Source organism: Hevea brasiliensis, chromosome 18 (genome assembly GCF_030052815.1).
Source record: "Hevea brasiliensis isolate MT/VB/25A 57/8 chromosome 18, ASM3005281v1, whole genome shotgun sequence".
NCBI classification, from domain to species: Eukaryota; Viridiplantae; Streptophyta; class Magnoliopsida; order Malpighiales; family Euphorbiaceae; genus Hevea; species Hevea brasiliensis.
In genome coordinates this window covers 27,618,861-27,639,389 of record NC_079510.1, presented here as the reverse complement: position 1 = coordinate 27,639,389, position 20,529 = coordinate 27,618,861, and the positions used below count along the sequence as shown (strand labels likewise).

At 34.1% G+C, this 20,529-nt stretch overlaps 1 protein-coding gene across 5 annotated transcripts in view; it reads left to right on the top strand.

Annotated features, from left to right (window-relative positions):
- The window catches only part of LOC110657196 (uncharacterized protein At5g08430), a 45,373-nt gene extending 25,335 nt beyond the window's left edge, over positions 1 to 20,038 (top strand). For 3 of the 5 annotated variants that reach the window (XM_058140446.1, XM_058140442.1, XM_058140443.1), the window contains 6 exons: positions 321 to 392; positions 1,669 to 1,924; positions 9,087 to 9,131; positions 17,930 to 17,974; positions 18,562 to 18,606; positions 19,366 to 20,038. In XM_058140446.1, the coding sequence (XP_057996429.1) occupies positions 321 to 392; positions 1,669 to 1,924; positions 9,087 to 9,131; positions 17,930 to 17,974; positions 18,562 to 18,606; positions 19,366 to 19,733 (831 nt within the window). In that variant the 3' untranslated portion in view covers positions 19,734 to 20,038. The remainder of the gene's footprint in view (positions 1 to 320; positions 393 to 1,668; positions 1,925 to 9,086; positions 9,132 to 17,929; positions 17,975 to 18,561; positions 18,607 to 19,365) is intronic. The other 2 variants (XM_058140445.1, XM_058140444.1) reach the window with 2 other exon arrangements.
- Positions 20,039 to 20,529: the final 491 nt, after the last annotated feature.

The window sequence follows — 20,529 nt, the reverse complement described above, 5'->3', positions numbered from 1 at the left end:
TATGTTATTAATGTGGTTACTTGATTAAAAAAATTAATAAAGAAATACATTATATTTCTTTCTCGCTAGTTGAGAAATTATGGATGGAAGATACCTTATTGATTATCAATCTATTATGTCCCTGATTCAGGGCACGTTAACATGTAAATATGAAGATATCGCTAATGATGTAGTATGCGTTGCCAAAGTTTGTCTGAATTTGAAATTTCAGTTGTTGTCTCTGGCCAGGAATCATGTTATAATTTGTTTTATTAAATCTAATTAATTGAATTTTCAACTTTATTCATCTATTTCTATTTCATGTTGTGGATATGTTCCAGTGGCTTGTGGGAGAACTTGCTTTACTACAAAAGCTAATTGATCGAGCCAATGAAAAGGGGTGGCGCAAAGAATATCCTTTCATGTTTTCAATAGAATATGTACCATGTTTAAAAGCATTGCCTTATTTTGGTATGTGTTGCTATAATGCATTTTAATTTAATGATGAGGCAATATTGCTTATGGTTTGTAGAAATCATTTATTGTCAAATAAAGCTTGGTTTGGCTTCACTTTTACACTTAATAGGATGAGTAAGATATTTTTTTTTTTTTTTTTTTTTTTTCTATCAGTGTTCTAGGCATAATAGTTCAATCTGAAATAAATGTAATGTAATCCTACTTTCTAAGAAACTAGATAAGTATGGCTAAAGATTCAAACTTCTTCTTTGAATCAGATCAATTAAATATTTAAGTTTAAATAATAAAAAAAACTAATTTTTAGTAGAAATGATCTACATAAGAGAATGGGATAAGCACCTGCTCTTATGCTTGCCATGTACAGGTGAAATGCAATCTCAAGCATTCACCTTACAGTAAACAACATAAACAAGGACACGTGATGCGTATAAAGAAAGTGGAGAGAATAAACACAGGATATTAGAAAAGTAGCTATTACATTATGGATTTGGAAGTATCTGTTAACACTTTTTTATATGCTGTTTTTACTTGTGAGAGTAGAAAAAGTTTTACATTTAAATTATTAGCTCAAAGTACTCTAGAATTAATAAGTTAAAGTGAAAACCTCTAGAATTAATAAGTTAAAATGAAAACCTGTTTTACTTGGAATAAAGATCATTAAATTCATTGAAAATAGTAGTAGCTTTTCAGTCAAATTGTTGCAAAACTTTGCATCAGTTGCTATTTATCAGTTGAAACAAATCCATTATGGCCTTGATCATTAAGTAACATGATTTTTCCATATTCCCTTAGTCCAACCTTCATTTAGCGGATAACACAGAAATCAAATTTTATAGTTATCCCCAATTTAATGATCCAAACTTTTCATTGTTCTAACATCGTATGATATAATTATGAAGATCATGTTTTACATGTGAAAAGTTCATGTAAAACGTTTTGCTCTGGTAACTATTTTACACAAAAATGAAAGGAATCAAAAGTCTTCCTCAAGAAAGTGAATGTGTGAGGTTAGTTGAGATTATGTGAAAGTTGGAACTTCTTGACCTTGGTTTCCCTTTTAGGATAAATTTCTTAATTTTGAATAACTTGGTCTGCTAGACAAAGCAACATCCTTTGTCATGTTCTAAATCTGTTTTCATATTGTTTTTTACCCAGTTGCTAACTGTCGCTGAACATTCTCTTCAGAATCCTTAACTTGCTGTAGTTTATACACTCTTTGAATACCTGGATAGAAGGCAGCTGCTGCAGACTCCAGATGAACAATCTCGGCTGTTGCGTGAAGTTCCAGAAGTTATTGCTGATGAAGTAGAAGTTGAAACTACTCCACAGGATTGTCCAGATGGTATAGAAGAGGGAAATCATATTTCACCAGAATCAGTCCCCAATGAAGGTGCTGAAATCCGTATTCGTGATGTGGCAGCGAAGAAAGTTCCAGCAGCTTGGATTTCTTTTAATGTAGATTCAACAGGTGCATCACTAACATTCATTTATTTATTCTGTGAGGCTGTGCCCCTGAAATGTCGAGCTTTTTATTTCTGTATCTGCATGTGCATGCTTACAATTGTGTGTCTGCGCTTCGTGTTGGATTTAGATTCGAGTGGGAGTGGTTCTCACCAGTGTTGTCAAAACTGCTAGGTGCCCTTAAGGCAAGAAGGTCCTTCATCGCCCGAGGCGCTAGGCGCTTGCCCGAGCGAAGTGAGGCGCTAATTTATTTTAAAATAATAAATAATTAAATATACAATATAAAAAGTCTAACATATTACACAATCAATAAATTGACAAATTTCATATTCATATTTCATAATATATTACATGTTTTAAACTTTTAGATTAAAAGCATTCCTCATTTCCTCTAATAACACAAAATGTTAAAGCAAAAATCACAAAGCACATAATATAATTTAAAATTCTAGATCTAGATGCATTGTTCAATTTCATTCACTATGTCATGCAAATTCAAAATCCTAATTCTCTAGTCATCGCCTTCTTCAACGTCCACCATATCATCATCATCATCATCACCCAATCCCTCTTCTTCCTCTTCATCAGATTTGTAGTCCTCAATCCCTTCATCTTCCTCTGAATCAGTCTCTTTTTGAATATTTACTAGTTTTGAACTTGATGCATTTGATTGAGATCTTGCTTGTTGTCTAGTGTTTGCCCTCATTTCCCCAACTCTAGATGCCCTAGCCATGTCACCCCATGTTAAATTATCATCAGCAAAAACCAATTCATCTTCAACTTCAACACTGTTTGCACCCATCTCTCCAATCAACCATTCATTACAATCATCAATATCATTTAGAGATATGGGATCAATTAGATTCCGTAAATCATGACGAGCCTTCAAAGCTTGATTGTACTTAATATACACCAAATCTTGTAACCTTTGATGTTCAAGCCTATTTCTCTTCTTAGTGTGAATCTGTTACATGTTTAATAATTACATTAATATTTGTAAATATATATAATAAAGTATTAGATATTGAATTTATTAATTCAAATTAAATTATTCAATAGGGAGCATGGAAAAAAAGCCACTTACATGTTCAAATACACTCCAATTACGTTTACAGCCAGATGAACTACAAGTCAAACTCAAAATTTTAATAGCTAGTTGTTGCAAATTTGGAGCAGAATTTCCAAACAGACTTCACCATTCAGCTGTGATATCTGAGGATTTTGTGTTTCTTGATCTAATAGCCATGGGAATGCCAAAAAGACCTTCGCCTTTCTTGTACATTGACAGTTCAGTCATTATTTTATCTTGCACATCAATACTTGGAACCAATCTGTGGATGCTTTCATACAATCCTTTAGAGACCTCTTCATCAAACTCAATTGCTGGATTGTTATAAAAAAATTTTGGATTCAAAAGGTGACCAGCTGCATGCAATGGATGATGAAGCTGTCATTCCCATCTTGTCAATGATTTAAAAAATCATCTTGTATTTGGCCTCATTTCCTTTAAAAGACTTTTGAATGACTTCTTTAGCTCTGTCCATAGCTTCATATATATATATATCCCATAGCTGGCTTTTTCTCATTATCAGCAAGTCGAAGGACTTGAACAAGGGGACCCATCACTTGTAAAGTAAAAAGAACAATATTCCAAAAGGATGGCATCAACACAATCTCATTTGCTCTTTTTCCCTTTGCTTCCTTAGCTCACTTACTTTTCACCCACTTCTCTGATGTGAACATATTCCTAAGATTGTGCTTTTGAGAGTGAATTCTTTGTAATGTTAGAAATGTAGTTGCAAATCTAGTGATTCCATGCTTAACCAATTCCGTTTTATTTGTGAATTCCCTCATCATGTTCAATGCACCGGTGTGGTTGTAAAGAAATCCAATTACAGAAATTGCTCTTTGCAAAGTTCTCTTCACTTGAGCAATGTTTCCAATATCTTCTAACATGAGGTCCATGCAATGTGCTGCACTTGGAGTCCAATACAAGTGTTTCCTTTGTGCTTGTAACAACTTGCCTTATTAAAAATAAATAAATAAATAAAAGAAATGCATACACAATTGTCATGTATTTATTCTAAAATTGTCTTATACTATCATTAAGAATATAAAAATTAAAAATTATATATAAGAAAAGCTAGTAATAGTTACTTACCAGCTAACTTGTAGTTGCTTCCATTGTCAGTTATCACTTGAACAACATTTGCCTCTCCAATCCACTCTACAAAACTATCAAGCAACTCAAAAGTCTTCTCTCCCGTTTTCACAAAAGAGGATGCTTCAATAGACTCCACAAACTTTGTTCCAAACAGACAATTGACTAAGAAATTTATCAAAGTTCTCTCTCTCGTCTTTCCATCCATTAGACATAATAGAACAACCATGCTTTGCCCATTCATCCTTGTGTCCCTTCAATAAATCTTCTATGTAAGCTAGTTCCTTTTTCAAAAGCGGAACCCTCAACTCATGATAGCTTAGAGGTTTTAAATTTGGTTCATACCTGTCAATAGCTTCAATCATCTGCTAAAAGGAGTCTAAACGAGCAGCATTGAATGGTATGCCTGCTTGGTAAAAAAATCAAGCAATATACTGAATTGTTCTAGCTCTTACTTCTTCGTCACATGCATCATTCATGCTTGTTTGTCTAAGCTTCCCTCCTTTTTTGCCATGTTGAATTACTTTATTTGGTTTTTGAATCAGATATAAATCCATTGGACCCTTTCCCATTGATTTTGCCCTCTTATTGCCATTAGCTACTTCTATTCTATTCTTTCCCATTCCCACCTTTTTTCCACTAACATTCAATTCATGGTCCATTTCATCTTCAATTTCATAAACATCATCTCCAATTGGCTTATCACCTAAATCAGGTAATGAGCCATATGATTCCATTGTTTGTGCTTTTTGATTACTCATATAGATTTCCAATTCTTGCTTCACATCTGGAGGGCATTTTAAGAATGGCGCTGCATTTTTAAACTTTCTTACTTGATGTTGTTTTGCTCTAAAGATTCCCCCCTTAGTGGTTTTCTCACAAAACTTACAAGTCACTGAATTAGGGTCTTTAGGATCTTTCAATTAGTTATATTTCATGCTGGATCTTTTTTAGTGTTTGTGTAGGATGATGTTATAGATTTTTCAGCCATTTGTTTTGATCCTAACCAAATGAAAAAAAAAAAGAGAAAAAACTACATCATGAGAATTAAGAAAACTAGAATGGATTAGATTGGTATTCAAGAAGAGTAAAAAAAATATTTGGAATGGCCAATATATTTGATAGAGACTAGAGTTAGGAATTTAAATCATATATCAATGAAAGAGAAGAATAAAAAAGATTTGTTTATTTCCATCACTGCATATAAGAACAATGAAAAGCAAAGAACTCCATGACACTTCTAATAAGGAATAATAAGAACAAGAAAATAAACAAGAAGCAAACTGCTGGAATAATAAAAATGTAACAGAATTTTAGAAAAAAAAAAAAAAAGAATATATGCAGAATTTCAGCTAATATATTGGTTATAAAAAGTGACAGCAGAAAAGAATTTCAGAATTTAATATTACATTAGAAGAGAAGAATGAAAAGAAAAAGGACATGTTTAACAAAAAAAAAAATGGAAGGATACAGAATTATAAAAAGAGAGAGAGAGAGAGAGAGAGAGAAATACCTAACACGTTGGTTCACTGGACGGGGTTTGAGGTCCTGCATAGTCTTAGTTTATTTTATTTTATTTTATTTTTTTTTATAAAGTATGTTCTTCCATGGCAGTAGGAACCTTAGGGTTTATAGAAGAAGAAGAAGAAGAAGAAGAAGAAGAAGAAGAGGAAGAGTGACAGCCTGCTGCATGATAAAGAAGGGGGGAAAAAGTGGAGCAGTAGCAGAAAAGTAACGTGTGGGAGAAGGAGAATGGGAAAAGAACTGACCTGATTGGAGTTTTGGGAAAACTAAAAGACAACTTTTAACTTTTTTTAGCTTTTTACTTTCTTGGAATTAGGTGGCTGGCTGCTTAGGGACACGTGGTGCCAAGAAGTGAAAAGAAAAGCTGATCAACTTCTCTCTTAGAATTTTTTTTTTTTTTTAATTTCTTGCTTTTTCTTGCCTTTTCTCACCTCGCCTAGGCCTCGCCTTGGCGCCTAGGCAGTGCCTGAATGAAGTTGCCTAGCTCGGAGGCTTCCCAGGTGAGGAGCCTGGATTTCGCCTTGCCCGGGAACCTAGGCGAGCGCCTGGGCTCACCTAGGCACCTCGTGACAACACTGGTTCTCACGCTTTTTTATGTGGGAATGGTTCTTTTTATTTCTTACGCTTTTTATTTCTATGTTATTATTAACGAAGTTTGGCATTTGGAAACACAAAAAGTACTTAAAATAAATCTATATTTATATCGCCTGAAGTAATATTAAAGGCTGTGATGGTGTACCAGTAGGCTTTGACGTCATGTTAAATTGTTTAGACCAATTTCTAAGTTTGTCTGAAGAAAATATTAGGGCACTGAATGATGACTGCACATATCATGATAATGTTTTGACAAACTAATGATGATAAGTTGTACTAGCATGCCTGAAGCAGTACGGAAGAGTGGTAACAAGGCTAGAACACGTCTAAACTGTAAACATCTTTGAATCCAGAAAGAAAATAAAATCTACAGTCCAATAGAGCTCAAAAGAACCGAAATGTTATTTAATTTTACTATCCCAAACAAGTAAATGAGATGCTTATGTCTAAGAATATTACTTGGACAAGTTCATTAAAATAGGAATCCCAAAATTACTAGAAATACTTAAAATACAAGGAAACTAAAACCTAACTAATAAAAAATTAAAATTACAAGAGCTAAATTATTAGCAATATAATAATTACAATAAAATACTTGAGCCACTTTGTCAATATCTTTGTTGGAGAAGGGTAGCTTCCCAACTATAGCCATTTGGAACACTCAAACTCCTACCAAGCTTGCTGTTTCACCACCCCCCCTCCCTTTCCTTTTTCTCATCATCACTTGGAAGCTACATAGGAGGGGTTCTTAGCTGCAAACAATGTACATTGTTGGTGTATCATTTGTAGGAAGCAGTTCCACATGGGTAGTGTACAAGAAAATTAAAGTGCATATAAGTGTTGGCAAACCAAATGGTGATGGGAGCTCAATTTCAAGCCCAGTTCAGCGTGTAGCCTTCCAACTTGATATTCATACTCATATGTTCAAAATTCAACATGGTATCAGAGCAAGTCAGTGCCTAATTTTAGTTTCAGTTCAATTTTTCGGTGTTGCCACTGCATTTCAGTCTCAATTATCAACCGGATGTCCCAGTTGCCAATTAAGGGGGAGTGTTGAAATATCATTTGTGGGAATAAGTCCCACATTGGCCATGTACAAGAAAATTAAAGGGCATATAAGTGTTGGCAAACTAAACCAAATTAGCCTAAAGCTATTTTGGTTATGGGGAGTCCAGTTTTAAGCACAGTTCAGCATATAGCCTGCCAATTTGATATTCATACTCTTAGGTGCAAAATTCAACATACAGAAAGAAGGGATCATCATGATCACTAAGTATTGTTCTTTCAAGAATGAAAGTTAAGTGCAACACCTTTTTTACGGATTGTATTTTGATGGATTGTGGATAGCTTTGAGAATTGCCTATTTGGTCCTTGGAATGGGATCATGTTGACTAGCTGCATAGCAAATTGAAAATGAATTGTGGCTTGGTGGGCATAATTGCTCTTGTAAAAGTAGGGAAAAATTGTGTGGGCTTCAATTCCCCTATATTTTTTTGGATTTTGTTTAGGAAAGGAGTAGGAAGGCCTTTGTGGGCTTAATGGCTGTACCTTGTGGATAAAGGCACTGTGGTAACTACTTTCCCATATATGCAAGGGCATTTCTAACATATTATATGTTCCTCCCTGTAGGCATAGCTGGACCCTAATTGTTACAAAGCTGGTAATGGAGAGAATGATCTTTTCACAGCTTTTATTCTTCCTTTGCATTTTCTAGTTGTATTAAACTTATTAAATGAATAATTTTTTCATAGTGTAAATTTAGGAATTTTCTGATTTTTTTTGGGATAAGGATGTAACCTCTGGTCATATTTGGTTTTTTTATTGAATTGGAATGTTTTGGGTGTGAGAGTTCTACATCTTCACGGCATCTTGGTGCTTTTAAATCCAATATCTCTTCACCTGTAAAATAATAAACGGGGAACAGACCAACAATAGTAGGTTCCTCCATCTACAGGCTGTTTCACAAATTTAATGTATTTCATCTTAGTTTACATTTGCATTAGTAGCATGAACCATCAAAAGATCTTAATTTTAATAAGAAGGGGTAGGATATTAATTTTGTTGGTGTTCTTTTCTTTACTTTTTTCCCCTCATTGTTTTTTCATTTTTTTATTTTTTATTTATATGATAGCTTCATTAATTGGTTCCTTTTGGCTTTCCTCCATCTACTGTAGTTCCCTAGACATTTACCAATTATCCACCTGTGTAGTTGCTGAAATTGGGATCCCAACTTCGTGGTTTGATCCCTACAGTGAAATATATGGTATTGCTGCTTTAGCTGCTTTGCCTGAAGGAAAATTAAAAATCCTCTTCTGTTTTATATTTCTTTTAAATTTTTGATTAGTTGGCTATACAGCAAATGACATTTAATGACTAAAATTACAGGATTTCAAATAGGATCTCAAATTTTTGGTATTTTTGTTCCTATCCTGAGAGTGTGAAACCAAAAGCAGTTCTTAGTGGCCATAATATTTTGGGCCTGGGAGAGTGGTTTACGGTGTTAATACATGTTTACCTAGGTTAGTTATTTTATTAGAAGTATAAGAATTACAGGTATGTATCAATTGATTGGATGTATATTTGGAATGCTGCCAGTCTGAATTATTGTCTATTACATTTTGAGTTGTAATTAGATGGGTGTGAACTTGGACCTCAATAACACATCATCATGGAATGTAGCAATGAAGCATATGCTGTCTCATACATTTGTTGGTAGTTGGCAAATCTCATCAGCCTTTGCTGGCATTCATTGTACAATACTAATATATAATTTTTTGTTTTGCAATCAAGAAGAAATGTGTCAAAATGAGTTACGTACTAGTTTAAAGTTATAATCTTATGTAGTATTATTTGCTCCTTTTAAAACTTTTTTTTTTAAATTCTTGTGCAGGGAACCATGCAGCCATGGCAACATCAAATCAGAACAATAGAATGGGTAAAATTTCCACCTTTTCTTTACACTCCCTTTATAAAATTTTTATTGGGGCCCATTGGAAGAACAAGATACAGGGGAAGGAACATGGAATTGATGGATATTTCCTTTTCTATTCTATGCTTTGTTGAAACGAGGCTTGGACAGCAAGAGAGAAGCAAAAGAATCCAAAACAGGGTGTTTCAGTAGAGGCAGTAGTTTGATACAGAATAGCACATGCCCTGGGCATGTATCAGAGCCAAATCACCTACCCTTGACATGTGATTTTCTACCAGTTGTGTAAAGCTACATTTTTAGAGTTAATTTTGAAGTCCAATAGTCCTAAAGTCACTTGGACTTCTTGTTTTGACTACACACAGTTGTAGAAATTAATTAGAACTAATTTAGGAAGCTTTTCTACTCTATTTAGGATTTATTTGTTTCCTACTTTATCTAGGATTTAGTTTATATCTTCTTATTATGTTTTAGTTTATCTAAATTTCCTAGAAAGTAGATTTATATTTCTATTAGGTTTAGGACTCCAAAAAACTCTATTAATACCCTTATTTCTATATAATTTGAGCGAGTTTTTCAGTTAATAAAAATCTAGCAGAGAATTTTCTCTATTTTTCACTCATTTATGGAGTTTGTTTCTATTTGAGTTTCATGCTACTTCAGGTGGTATCTGAGCGGGGAAATTACCTTAATCGAGATGACTTACCTTAATGGAAGTGGCGATTATAGTGGTTCTCATGATGGTGATTGGGGAACTAGAGCCCTTTACCATAGGGACAAAACGTTGTAACGATGGGAGTGATGGATGGATCTCAGATTTGAGCGTATCGAGTGATGCGTCGAAGAAATTGTAGATCGTCTTGGTGCTTTGGGAACTAAAACAAATAGGAATTGGGTTGACAAAAGAAGGCTAGGAGATGGTGTAGCTTGTGGTGATCCTATTTATTGATCAATTTCTGCACGTAGACAATATGTCTACTATGATGATTCAGAAGAGGAAGACGAGTATATACCAATCAAGTTCAATAGGCATGAATGGTATGGCAGTGACAAGAGAAGAAGCGTGGGTTATTTTGATATTCCTACTTTCTATGGGTATCTTAATATAGAGGAATTTTTAGATTGGATTGCAAATGTGGATAGTGTGGGAGGGGGGCGTGAGGCGAAATATCATCCATTAGAATTATATAAAATGCACCAGGTAATGCCCAGGAAAGATGGTGGAGTCACAATGGTCTCACTTAAGTACCACCTCCTTAGACAGCATTTCCTAGACATACACTTCATACAATCCTAATAGAATCAAACCACTGGTAAGTACCGTCTTCCCATAACACTACCACAGTACTAAGGATTTATGCCACAAAGGCATAGATAGACAGGAGTCACCACCCGGGTAATAACCGGGACATATTTAGTGTTTCTTCCGAGGGTCATGGATGGCAACTTACTCCTTGCAGAGTTTCCACAACCGTCATTACCATAGCCCAATGTCTAGGTTCGGGATAGTGGGTACGTAAGGAGAAGGTGTTAGGCACCCCTTACGCCTGGTCTAACCTCGTTGATTCGAGTGCCAGTCCTCTACTAATGTTTCTAGAAGTCTTGTTTATTATTCCTTTATTAAACTTTATCCTAAAAAATGCAATTCTAATCCTACACACGTAAGTAATTCACAAAAAGGATTGTTGTTTACACACAATTTTCATGCACAAGTAATTCCTATCTATGGGGTTGCTAATTATTTAAATGATATTTACCAGATGACTAAAATTAATTTATTATTGAGAATTTAATTTACAAACAAATTCAATTTCAAATAACCCTATGTTTCTATTTAATCTAATTAATTAATTTTCACCAATTTACCCTAAGGATAATTGAACTAAGTTAATTATGTACATGTGTAATTTATTCTGATATCACATAAGGCCCAATTAAAGAAGGAAAAGTGTTGGTGAAAGATGAGGACATTAAAGAAAGATGGAGAAATTATTTTAATGATCTCTTTAATAATAGTCAAAATGGTAATAGCGTGAATATAGATTATAGAACAATAGAAAAGAATGTAAATTATACTAGAAGGATTCGATCTTTAGAAGTAAAGGAAACACTTAAGAGAATGAAAGTGGGTAAAGCCTGTGGACCCGATGAAATACCAATTGAAGTGTGGAAGTATTTGGGAGATATGGGAGTGGCATGGTTAACTAAATTATTTAATAAGATTCTAAACTCAAAGAAAATGCCTGATGAATGGAGGAAGAGTATTTTAGTACCTATTTTTAAAAATAAGGGAGATATACAGAGTTGCTCAAACTATAGGGGAATTAAACTCATGAGCCATACTATGAAGTTGTGGGAGAGAGTTGTGGAGCATCGACTACGTCATGATACTTCTATCTCTCTCAATCAATTTGGTTTCATGTCCGGTCGTTCAACTATGGAAGCGATCTTTCTCATTAGAAGCTTGATGGAAAAATATAGAGATGTGAAGAAAGATCTACACATGGTTTTAATTGATTTGGAGAAGGCTTATGATAGTGTTCCAAGAGAGGTCTTATAGAATGTGTTAGAACAAAAGAGGGTATCTATTAGGTACATACAAGTATTGAAAGATATGTATGAAGGAGCAACTACTATTGTGCGCACAGTGGGAGGGGACACAAGAGATTTTCCGATCTCAATTGGATTACACCAAGGATCAGCCATAAGCCCTTACCTTTTTATATTAGTTTTAGATGAACTGACGAAACATATACAAGAGAGTATTCCTTGGTGCATGATGTTTGCGGATGATATTGTTCTGATAGATGAGACACGAGGAGTCGATAGAAAGCTAGAACTTTGGAGAAGTACTCTAGAGTCAAAGGGTTTTAAGTTAAGTAGAACGAAGACAGAATACATGCATTGCAAGTTCAGTGAAGGCCAAACTGGTGATAGGGAATGAGTTAGTTTGAATGGAGTGGTACTGTTCCAAAGTAATCACTTTAAATATCTAGGCTTAGTCCTTCAAGTAGATGGGGGATGTGAGGAGGATGTTAGTCATAGGATTAAAGCCGGATGGTTAAAGTGGAGACGTGCCACGGGAGTTTTATGTGATCGTAAGATTCCCAATAAATTGAAAGGAAAATTTTACCGCATGTACCATACGACCGGCTATGTTATATGGTAGTGAGTGTTGGGCACTGAAAGAGTCGTATGCATCTAAGATAAGAGTTGCAGAGATGAGAATGTTAAGGTGGATGAGTGGCCATACTAGACTAGATAAAGTCCGTAATGAGAGTATTAGAGAAAAGGTAGGAGTGGTGCCAATTGAAGATAAGTTGAGAGAAGAGAGATTGAGATGGTTTGGTCATGTGAAGCGTAGACATACGGAGGCTCCAGTTAGACAAGTAGAGCATATTAGGTTAGAGGATAGAAAGAAAAAAAGGGGTAGACCTAAATTGACTTGGAGAAGAGTAGTACAACATGACTTAGAAGCATTACACATTTCTGAGGATTTAACCCAAAATCGTTCAGAGTAGAAAAAGCGAATCCATATAGCTGACCCCAAATTTTTGGGATAAAGGCTTAGTTGAGTTGAGTTGAGTTGTATCACATAAGGCCCAAACAATCACAACCTAATAAAGATTTCTTACATGCAAATTTATTTTACAATTACCAAATATTAAATTAAATTTATTTACATGCCAATGTTAGTTTAATTTACAAAGTATTTATTTAAATTAATTACATGCAAAAGTCAGTTAAATTAAAAACAAGGTTAATTTTAATTTACCAAATAAAAGTTCTATTATTACTACAATTTCATGTCAATGGTTATTCGATAAGTTTAGAGTTACTTACCTGTTGGTAAATGCAGTTGCCATTGGGGCAAGCTACCCTTAAAAAATGGTCTTCTCTTCTAGTATGGCAATGATATCCCTGGCTTACTCCTGTTTAGCTCCATATAACCTCCGCGCAAATGCCCTCTTTGGTACTTACCTTAGGGCTACTTACCAATTTTGTTTGTAATAAAAAATAAAGAAAATAAAGAAAAATAATAAAAGTACGAGAGACAGAAACTAAACATGTGCAGAGTTGTGTATCCCCTCAAATTAAACATGATTATATGATCTATATGAACATATAAAATAAATTGAAGACAAAGAGCATAGAATTAAAATATTGTGTAGCATAGATCGTGAAAAGAAAACAATAAAAACTGACTTTCTAGAAATCTTGTATGAAAATCTTCTTGAAGAAAAAAAAAATAATAAGGAAGAACTCAAAGAGTCTTAAATATCTCTAAATTTCTTATAGCTTTGAATTTTCTCTTCCTCTTTCCTCCCATCCTCCCCTTCTTCTCTTCTCTAGTAGGGTATTTATAGGGTTTTGGGAGAGAGGTGTGATAGGGTTTGGAGTCTTAGGATGATAAAGTTTAGATGACTTAAACAACTACAATTGCAGAATTCGAATAAGACTGAGATATGGGTGAGGTGTTTCAACCAATAGGAAGACAGGAAAAAATGGAAGGCACCAATAGGGAATGAGGAAGAGGTGTGGTAGGATTTGGAGTCTTAGGGTGATAAAGTTTAGATGACTTAAACAACTGCGATTGCAGAATTCGAATAAGACTGGGATATGGGTGAGGTGTTTCAACCAATAGGAAGACAGGAAAAAATGAAAGGCACCAATAGGGAGTGAGGAAGAGAGTGGGGTCAAGGAGGAGAGAGATATTTTGTTATTTTAATTTTTAGAAAATAATTAAATGGGTCCCATTTAAAATTCCTAACTAGGTTTTCTTAGACCCATAGAGCCCAATTAAACTTAATTAGATCCATTTAAGAACTACCCATATTAAATTTAAACAAAATAAAATTTTATTTAAATTTAATTAAATTAATTTTCCCAAAATTTTATTATTATTTTTATTTTTTTCAAGATCATGCCATGGAATTAATAATTCAGCTCCATGCCTCCAATTACATCTTACAGTCATATAATTTTTCATCATCGGGTTTTCCACGGCTTCAATGCACATACTTATCACAAAATAAGGGTCTACAGATAGATTTTTTAACCATGTGGATATAGCACCTGAACAATGAGTCCAATTGGTGGCTTATCAGTTGAAAAGTGGTGCATATGCTCGGTGGGAATGGCTACAATATAAAAGAAAGCGAGAAGGGAAATCGCTAGTCCATACATGGTTTATTATGAAGTATTTGTTGGAACAAGAATTTTTGCCTCTAGATTATGAGCAAATTTTATTCCAACAAAAATTTTGCCAAGAGGAGGTCCAACCAAAGCCTTTCTTGGTTGTGAAACAAGAAAGTAAAGAACAAAAGGAGCTTGAAGATTCAACAATGCAATTTGAAGTGGATGAGCTTAAATTTGAAGAATTGGAACCTGAAACTTTAATTGAATTTCCTTTTGCTACAGTTGAAGATGAAGACTTGGATGAATGTGTTCTAGGGAACAACAACGATCATGCCATGGAAATTTCAATAGTACTTGAGGAAAAATAATCCACGGATACAATAGTAGAGATCAAAGAAACTCAAATAGTAAAGTTGATGGAAGTTGAAGATTTATCTAACTCTTTAATTCCAATGGTTTTTGTTGATTCTATTTGGTGAGATATTCTCATAGATACAAAGAAAAACATGAAGATCCTCAATTTCACTTTGTTCATGTCAATCTTATTGATTCCATCCTTGAAAGTTATATGATGTACATATCCAATGAAGATTCTCAGTCTCTTCCGCTTCAAAATTTGAGGGAGGATTTATTCCAAGTGGGGGGAATCGTGCTAGAGTTGTTATGGTTGTGCTTTTGGATTGTTGCAAGTTATTTCAACTCAAGGATTTTTTTTTTTTTTCAAGTGGGGGAGTATGATGCGGGGCTTGGACTGCAAGAAAGAAGCAAAAGAAGCCAAAACAAGGTGTTTCAGCAGGGGCAGCAGTTTGATATAGAATAGTAAATGCCCTGGGCATGTACCAGAGCCAAATCACCTACCTTTGGCATGTTTTGACTTGGACTTTCTGTTTTGACTATACACCATTGTAGAAATTAATTAGAATTAATTTAGGAAGCTTTTCTACTCTATTTAAGATTTATTTATTTCCTACTTTATCTATGATTTAGTTTTTCTATTTAGTTTATATCTTCTTATAATGTTTTAGTTTATCTAAATTTCTTAGAAAGTAGATTATAGTCCTATTAGGTTTAGGACTCCAAAAACTCTATAAATACCCTTATTTCTATTTAATTTGAGCGAGTTTTTTGGTTAATAAAAATCTGACAGAGAATTTTTTCTATTTTTTCACTCGTGTATGGAGTGTATTTCTATTTAAGCTTCATGCTACTTTGGGTAGTATCTAAGCGGGGAAACTGCCCTAATCGAGATGGCTTACCTGGATGGAGGTGGCGATTATGGTGGTTCTCGTGACAGTGATCGGGGAACTAGAGCCCTTTACCATAGGGACAAAACGTTGCAATGATGGGAGTGACGAATGGATCTCAGATTCGAGTGTATCGAGTGGCGCCTCAAAAAAATTATAGATCGTCTTGGTGCTTTGGAAACTAAAATAAACAGGAATTGGGTTGATAAAAGAAGGCTAGGAGATGGTGTAGCTCGCGGTGATGCTATTTATTGATCAGTTTCTACACGTAGACAATATGTTTACTATGATGATTCCGATGAAGAAGATGACTATGAGAACCAATCAAGTTCAATATGCATGATTGGTATGGTGGTGATAAGAGAAGAAGCGTGGGTTATCTTGATATTCCTATTTTCTATGAGGATCTTAATATAGAGGAATTTTTAGATTGGATTGTAAATGTGGATAGATTCTTCGACCATATGGATATAGCACCTGAACAACGAGTCCAATTGGTGGCTTGTCGGTTGAAAAGTGGTGCTTCTGCTTGGTGGGAATGGCTACAATATAAAAGGAAGCGAGAAGGGAAAGGGCCGTACATGGTTTATAATGAAGTATTTGTTGAAACATGAATTTTTGCCTCTAAATTATAAGCAGATTTTATTCCAACAAAAATTTTGCTAAGAAGAGGTCTAACCAAAGCCTTTCTTGGTTGTGAAACAAGAAAGTGAAGAACAAATGCAGCTTCAAGATTCAACAATGCAAGTATGCAATTTGAAGTGGATGAGACTAAATTTGAAGAATTGAAACTTATAAATTTAATTGAATTTCCTTTTGCTATGGTTGAAGATGAAGACCTTGAAGAATATGTTCTAAGGAACAACGACGATTGTGCCATGGAAATTTCAATAGTACTTGAGAAAAAACAATCCACAGATACAATAGTGGAGATCAAAGAAACTCAAATCGTGAAGTTAATGGAAGTTGAAGATTCATCTAACTCTTTAATTTCAATAGTTTTTGTTGATTCTATTTGACGAGGTATTCTCATAGATATAAAGAAAAACATGAAGATCTTCAATTTGACTTTGTTCATGTCAATCTTATTGATTCCATCCTTGAAGGCATACATCTCCAATGAAGATTCTCATTTTCTTCCACTTCAAATTTCAAAGAAGGATTTATTCCAATTGGGGGAGAGTGGTGCTAGAGCTGTTATGGGTGTGTTTTTGGATCGTTGCAAGTTATTTCAACTCAAGGATGAGTTTTTTCTTTCTCTCTTTCTTCCTCCTCTTCTTTTTTTTTTTTTTTTTTTTTCCCCTCAAGTGCGGGGGGTGGGTGTTTGGTGCGGGGCTTGGACAACAAGAAAGAAGTAAAAGAAGGCAAGACAAGGTGTTCCAGCAGGGGCAACAGTTTGATACAGAATAGTAAATGCCTTGGGCATGTACCAGAGACAACATGTACCAGAGACAAATCACCTACCCGTGGCATGTGATTTTCTGCTAGTTCTGTAAAGCTGCGTTTTTAGAGTTAATTTTGAAGTCCAGCAGTCCTAAAATCAATTAGACTTTCTGTTTTGACTAGACACAGTTGCAGAAATTAATTAGAATTAATTTAGGAAACTTTTCTACTCTATTTAGGATTTATTTGTTTCGTATTTATCTAAGATTTAGTTTTCCTATTTAGTTTATATCTTTTTATTGTGTTTTAGTTTATCTAAATTTTTTAGAAAGTAGATTTATATTCCTATTAGGTTTAGGACTCCAAACAACTCTATAAATACCTTCATTTCTATGTAATTTGAGAGAGTTTTTCACTTAATAAAAATCCAACAGAGAATTTTCTCTATTTTTTCACCCTTGTGTATAAACTTCACGTTGCGTCATTTGTCAACATTATTTTTCTATGTAGTTATCCTTTGTGATGTAATTGAAATATACATGGGGCAAGATTCCTGATTTATTTCAGATATTATAGTCGTTACTGATTATTGCAGTTGGTAATTTGTTTTTAGCATATTTGGTGGCATATGGTGATAATTTTTCCCCAAATTTTTTGGATAAAGGCTTAGTTGAGTTGAGTTGAGTTGAGTTGAGTATGGTGATAATTTTTCTTTTTGTGTAATGCCATGATTTATTGTGTAATGGGTTGGTCAACATGTTTAGTAGTGACAACCATTTACAGACTGGCATTTAGTAAAATGCTGTAGCACATAGGTTTGGAATTGTACAAAAGAATTCGTCGTCTTCACAAGGAAACAGAGTTCAACAATATCTACTCATGACATATCTTTTATCCTCAATCCTAATTATTTGTGTAATTTTTCGTTTTTCCATCAAGAAGAAATGTGTCAAAATGAGATATGTACTAGGTTAAAGTTATAATCTTATGTAGTATTATTTGCTCCTTTTAAAACTTTTTTTTTTTTCAATTCTTCTGCAGGGAACCAAGCAGCCATGGCAACATCAAATCAGAACAATAGAATGGGTAAAGTTTCCTCCTTTTTTTTCCTCCTCTTCACACTCCCTTTATAAAATTTTTATTGCGGGTCATTGAAAGAACAGGATAAAGGGGAAGAAACATGGAATTGATGGATAGTTTCTTTTCTATTCTATGCTGTGTCAACATTATTTTTCTATGTAGTTATCCTTTGTGATGTAATTGAAATATACACGAGGCAAGATTACTGTTTATTGCAGGTGGTGATTTGTTTTTAGCATATTTGATGGCATATGGTGATATTTTTTTCTTTTTGTGTAATGGCACGATTTATTGCGTAACGGGTTGCTTAGCATGTTTAGTAGTGACAACCATTTACAGACTGGCATTTACTATAATGCTGTAGCACATAGGTTTGGAATTGTACAAAAGAATGCGTTGTCTTCACAAGGAAACAGAGTTCATAGATATCTACTTATGACATATCTTTTATCCTCATTCCTGATTATTTGTGTAATTTTTTGTTTTGCCATCAAGAAGAAATGTGTCAAAATGAGTTACGTACTAGGTTAAAGTTATAATCTTTTGTAGTATTATTTGCTACTTTTAGAATTTTTTTTTTAATTCTTCTACAGGGAACCAAGCAGCCATGGCAACGTCAAATCAGAACAATAGAATGGGTAAAATTTCCTCCTTTTTTTTTCTCCTCTCTACACTTCCTTTATAAAATTTTTATTGGGGGTCATTGGAAGAGCAAGATAAAGGGGAAGGAACATGGAATTGATGGATAGTTCCTTTTCTATTGTATGCTATTATTTTTCTATGTAGTTATCCTTTGTGAAGTAATTGAAATATACATGGGCAAGATTCCTAATTTATTTCAGATATTATAGTCGTTACTGTTTATTGCAGGTGGTGATTTGTTTGTAGCATATTTGGTGGCATATAGTGATATTTTTTCTTTGTGTGATGCCACGATTTATTGTGTAACGGGTTGCTCAGCATGTTTAGTAGTGACAACAATTTACAGACTGGCATTTAGTATAATGCTGTAGTACATAGGTTTGGAATTGTACAAAACAGTTCGTTATCTTCATAAGGAAACAGAGTTCATTGATATCTACTTTTGACATATCTTTTCTCCTCAATCCTGATTATTTGTGTTTCCTATTTTAGCTGGGAAAGAAAAATCATTACAGGCTCTTGGGGCTTTTATTTTTATTATTTTTTTGTGGTTTGTGTGGTGAACATTCTGCTTATCATTTCTTAAGATGCCTTCACTATTTCTGCTTATCAAGTTTTGTTGCTCTGTTCTGCAAAGAACAAGCCATAAAATGTTGGAATAGAGTTTTTGCATTGTCACATTTCAATCATATGCTTAAATAAGATGCGAACTACTTGATTCTTTATTTCACTGGTATCTCATGATTTTGTTGCAGATGAGCAAAAGCAACCAACAGAGATTGATTGTGAGAGAGATGGTAAAATGCAGCCTATGAATGGACAAGAGCATTCTCAATCTCAAGGTGTGATGAATGTCGAGGTGATCAAATTGAGTAGTGATGATGAAGAAGAAGATGAAGAAAATGAAGAAGATGAAGATTCAAGTGATGATGATATGTCAAGCTATATATGGTATTATAAAGATCCTCAGGGAGATACACAGGGTCCATTCACAATTGCATCATTGAAACGTTGGAGTGATGCTGACTATTTTCCTCCAAATTTCAAGATATGGCAGGCAGGACAGAGCCCAAAGGAAGGTGTTGTACTGAGAGATGTTCTTCGCGAGACATATCCAGATTGATTCCGGACGCGAATATCCAGATTGATTCCGGACAGTTCCATCTGGTGGTCTGTTTCTCACATTTGGTGTCCTTGTACAACATGCAGGACTGCTAGAAAGTTATACAAATAAATTGCAGGGCCTCTATTAAGGAAAATCCATCATTCCTGTATGGTAGAGACTGTAAAATCCCTGTTTGCCCTGCCAATAAGAACTCTCAGGGACTGCCTGTTTGTACATTTTAGCTCTTATTAATTTCATGCAATATGGCTTCTATAGACTGTTGTGTAACCTTTTTAAATAAAATTGACCGCCATCTTTCAGTAGATTATTTCAACTTGAGCATAGAGAGGTATTGCAGTTATTCAAAAACTATATACATATATATTTATATATATATCAACTGTACTAATGCCAATTACCATGGCAATAATTTGTATCCTTTGATAATTTTATTAATTTTAGGAATTGAATTTAGTACTAGTAATAAACTTACTGATAAGTAGACTAAGGTTTAGTTATTCTAGTAATAAGCTTGTTGACAACTCTAAACCAGAATTAGCTTATTAGGTGTATTGCCTATATGCTAACTTTATTTTATATATACGCAAGTGTGAATAGAAGTTTATAATGATAATTTTTATAATAGAAATTCATCTCACGGTGTCCAAATTTCCTAATAATTGAATTACTGTATACTTTTAGGTCAATAATAGCGATAACTTTTAAGGTGTGTAGCGTTTTGACTATTTAGTGTTTATATTAATATTAAAAGGTTAAAAAAGTAATTTATAAAATATTAAATTTTTAACTTTTA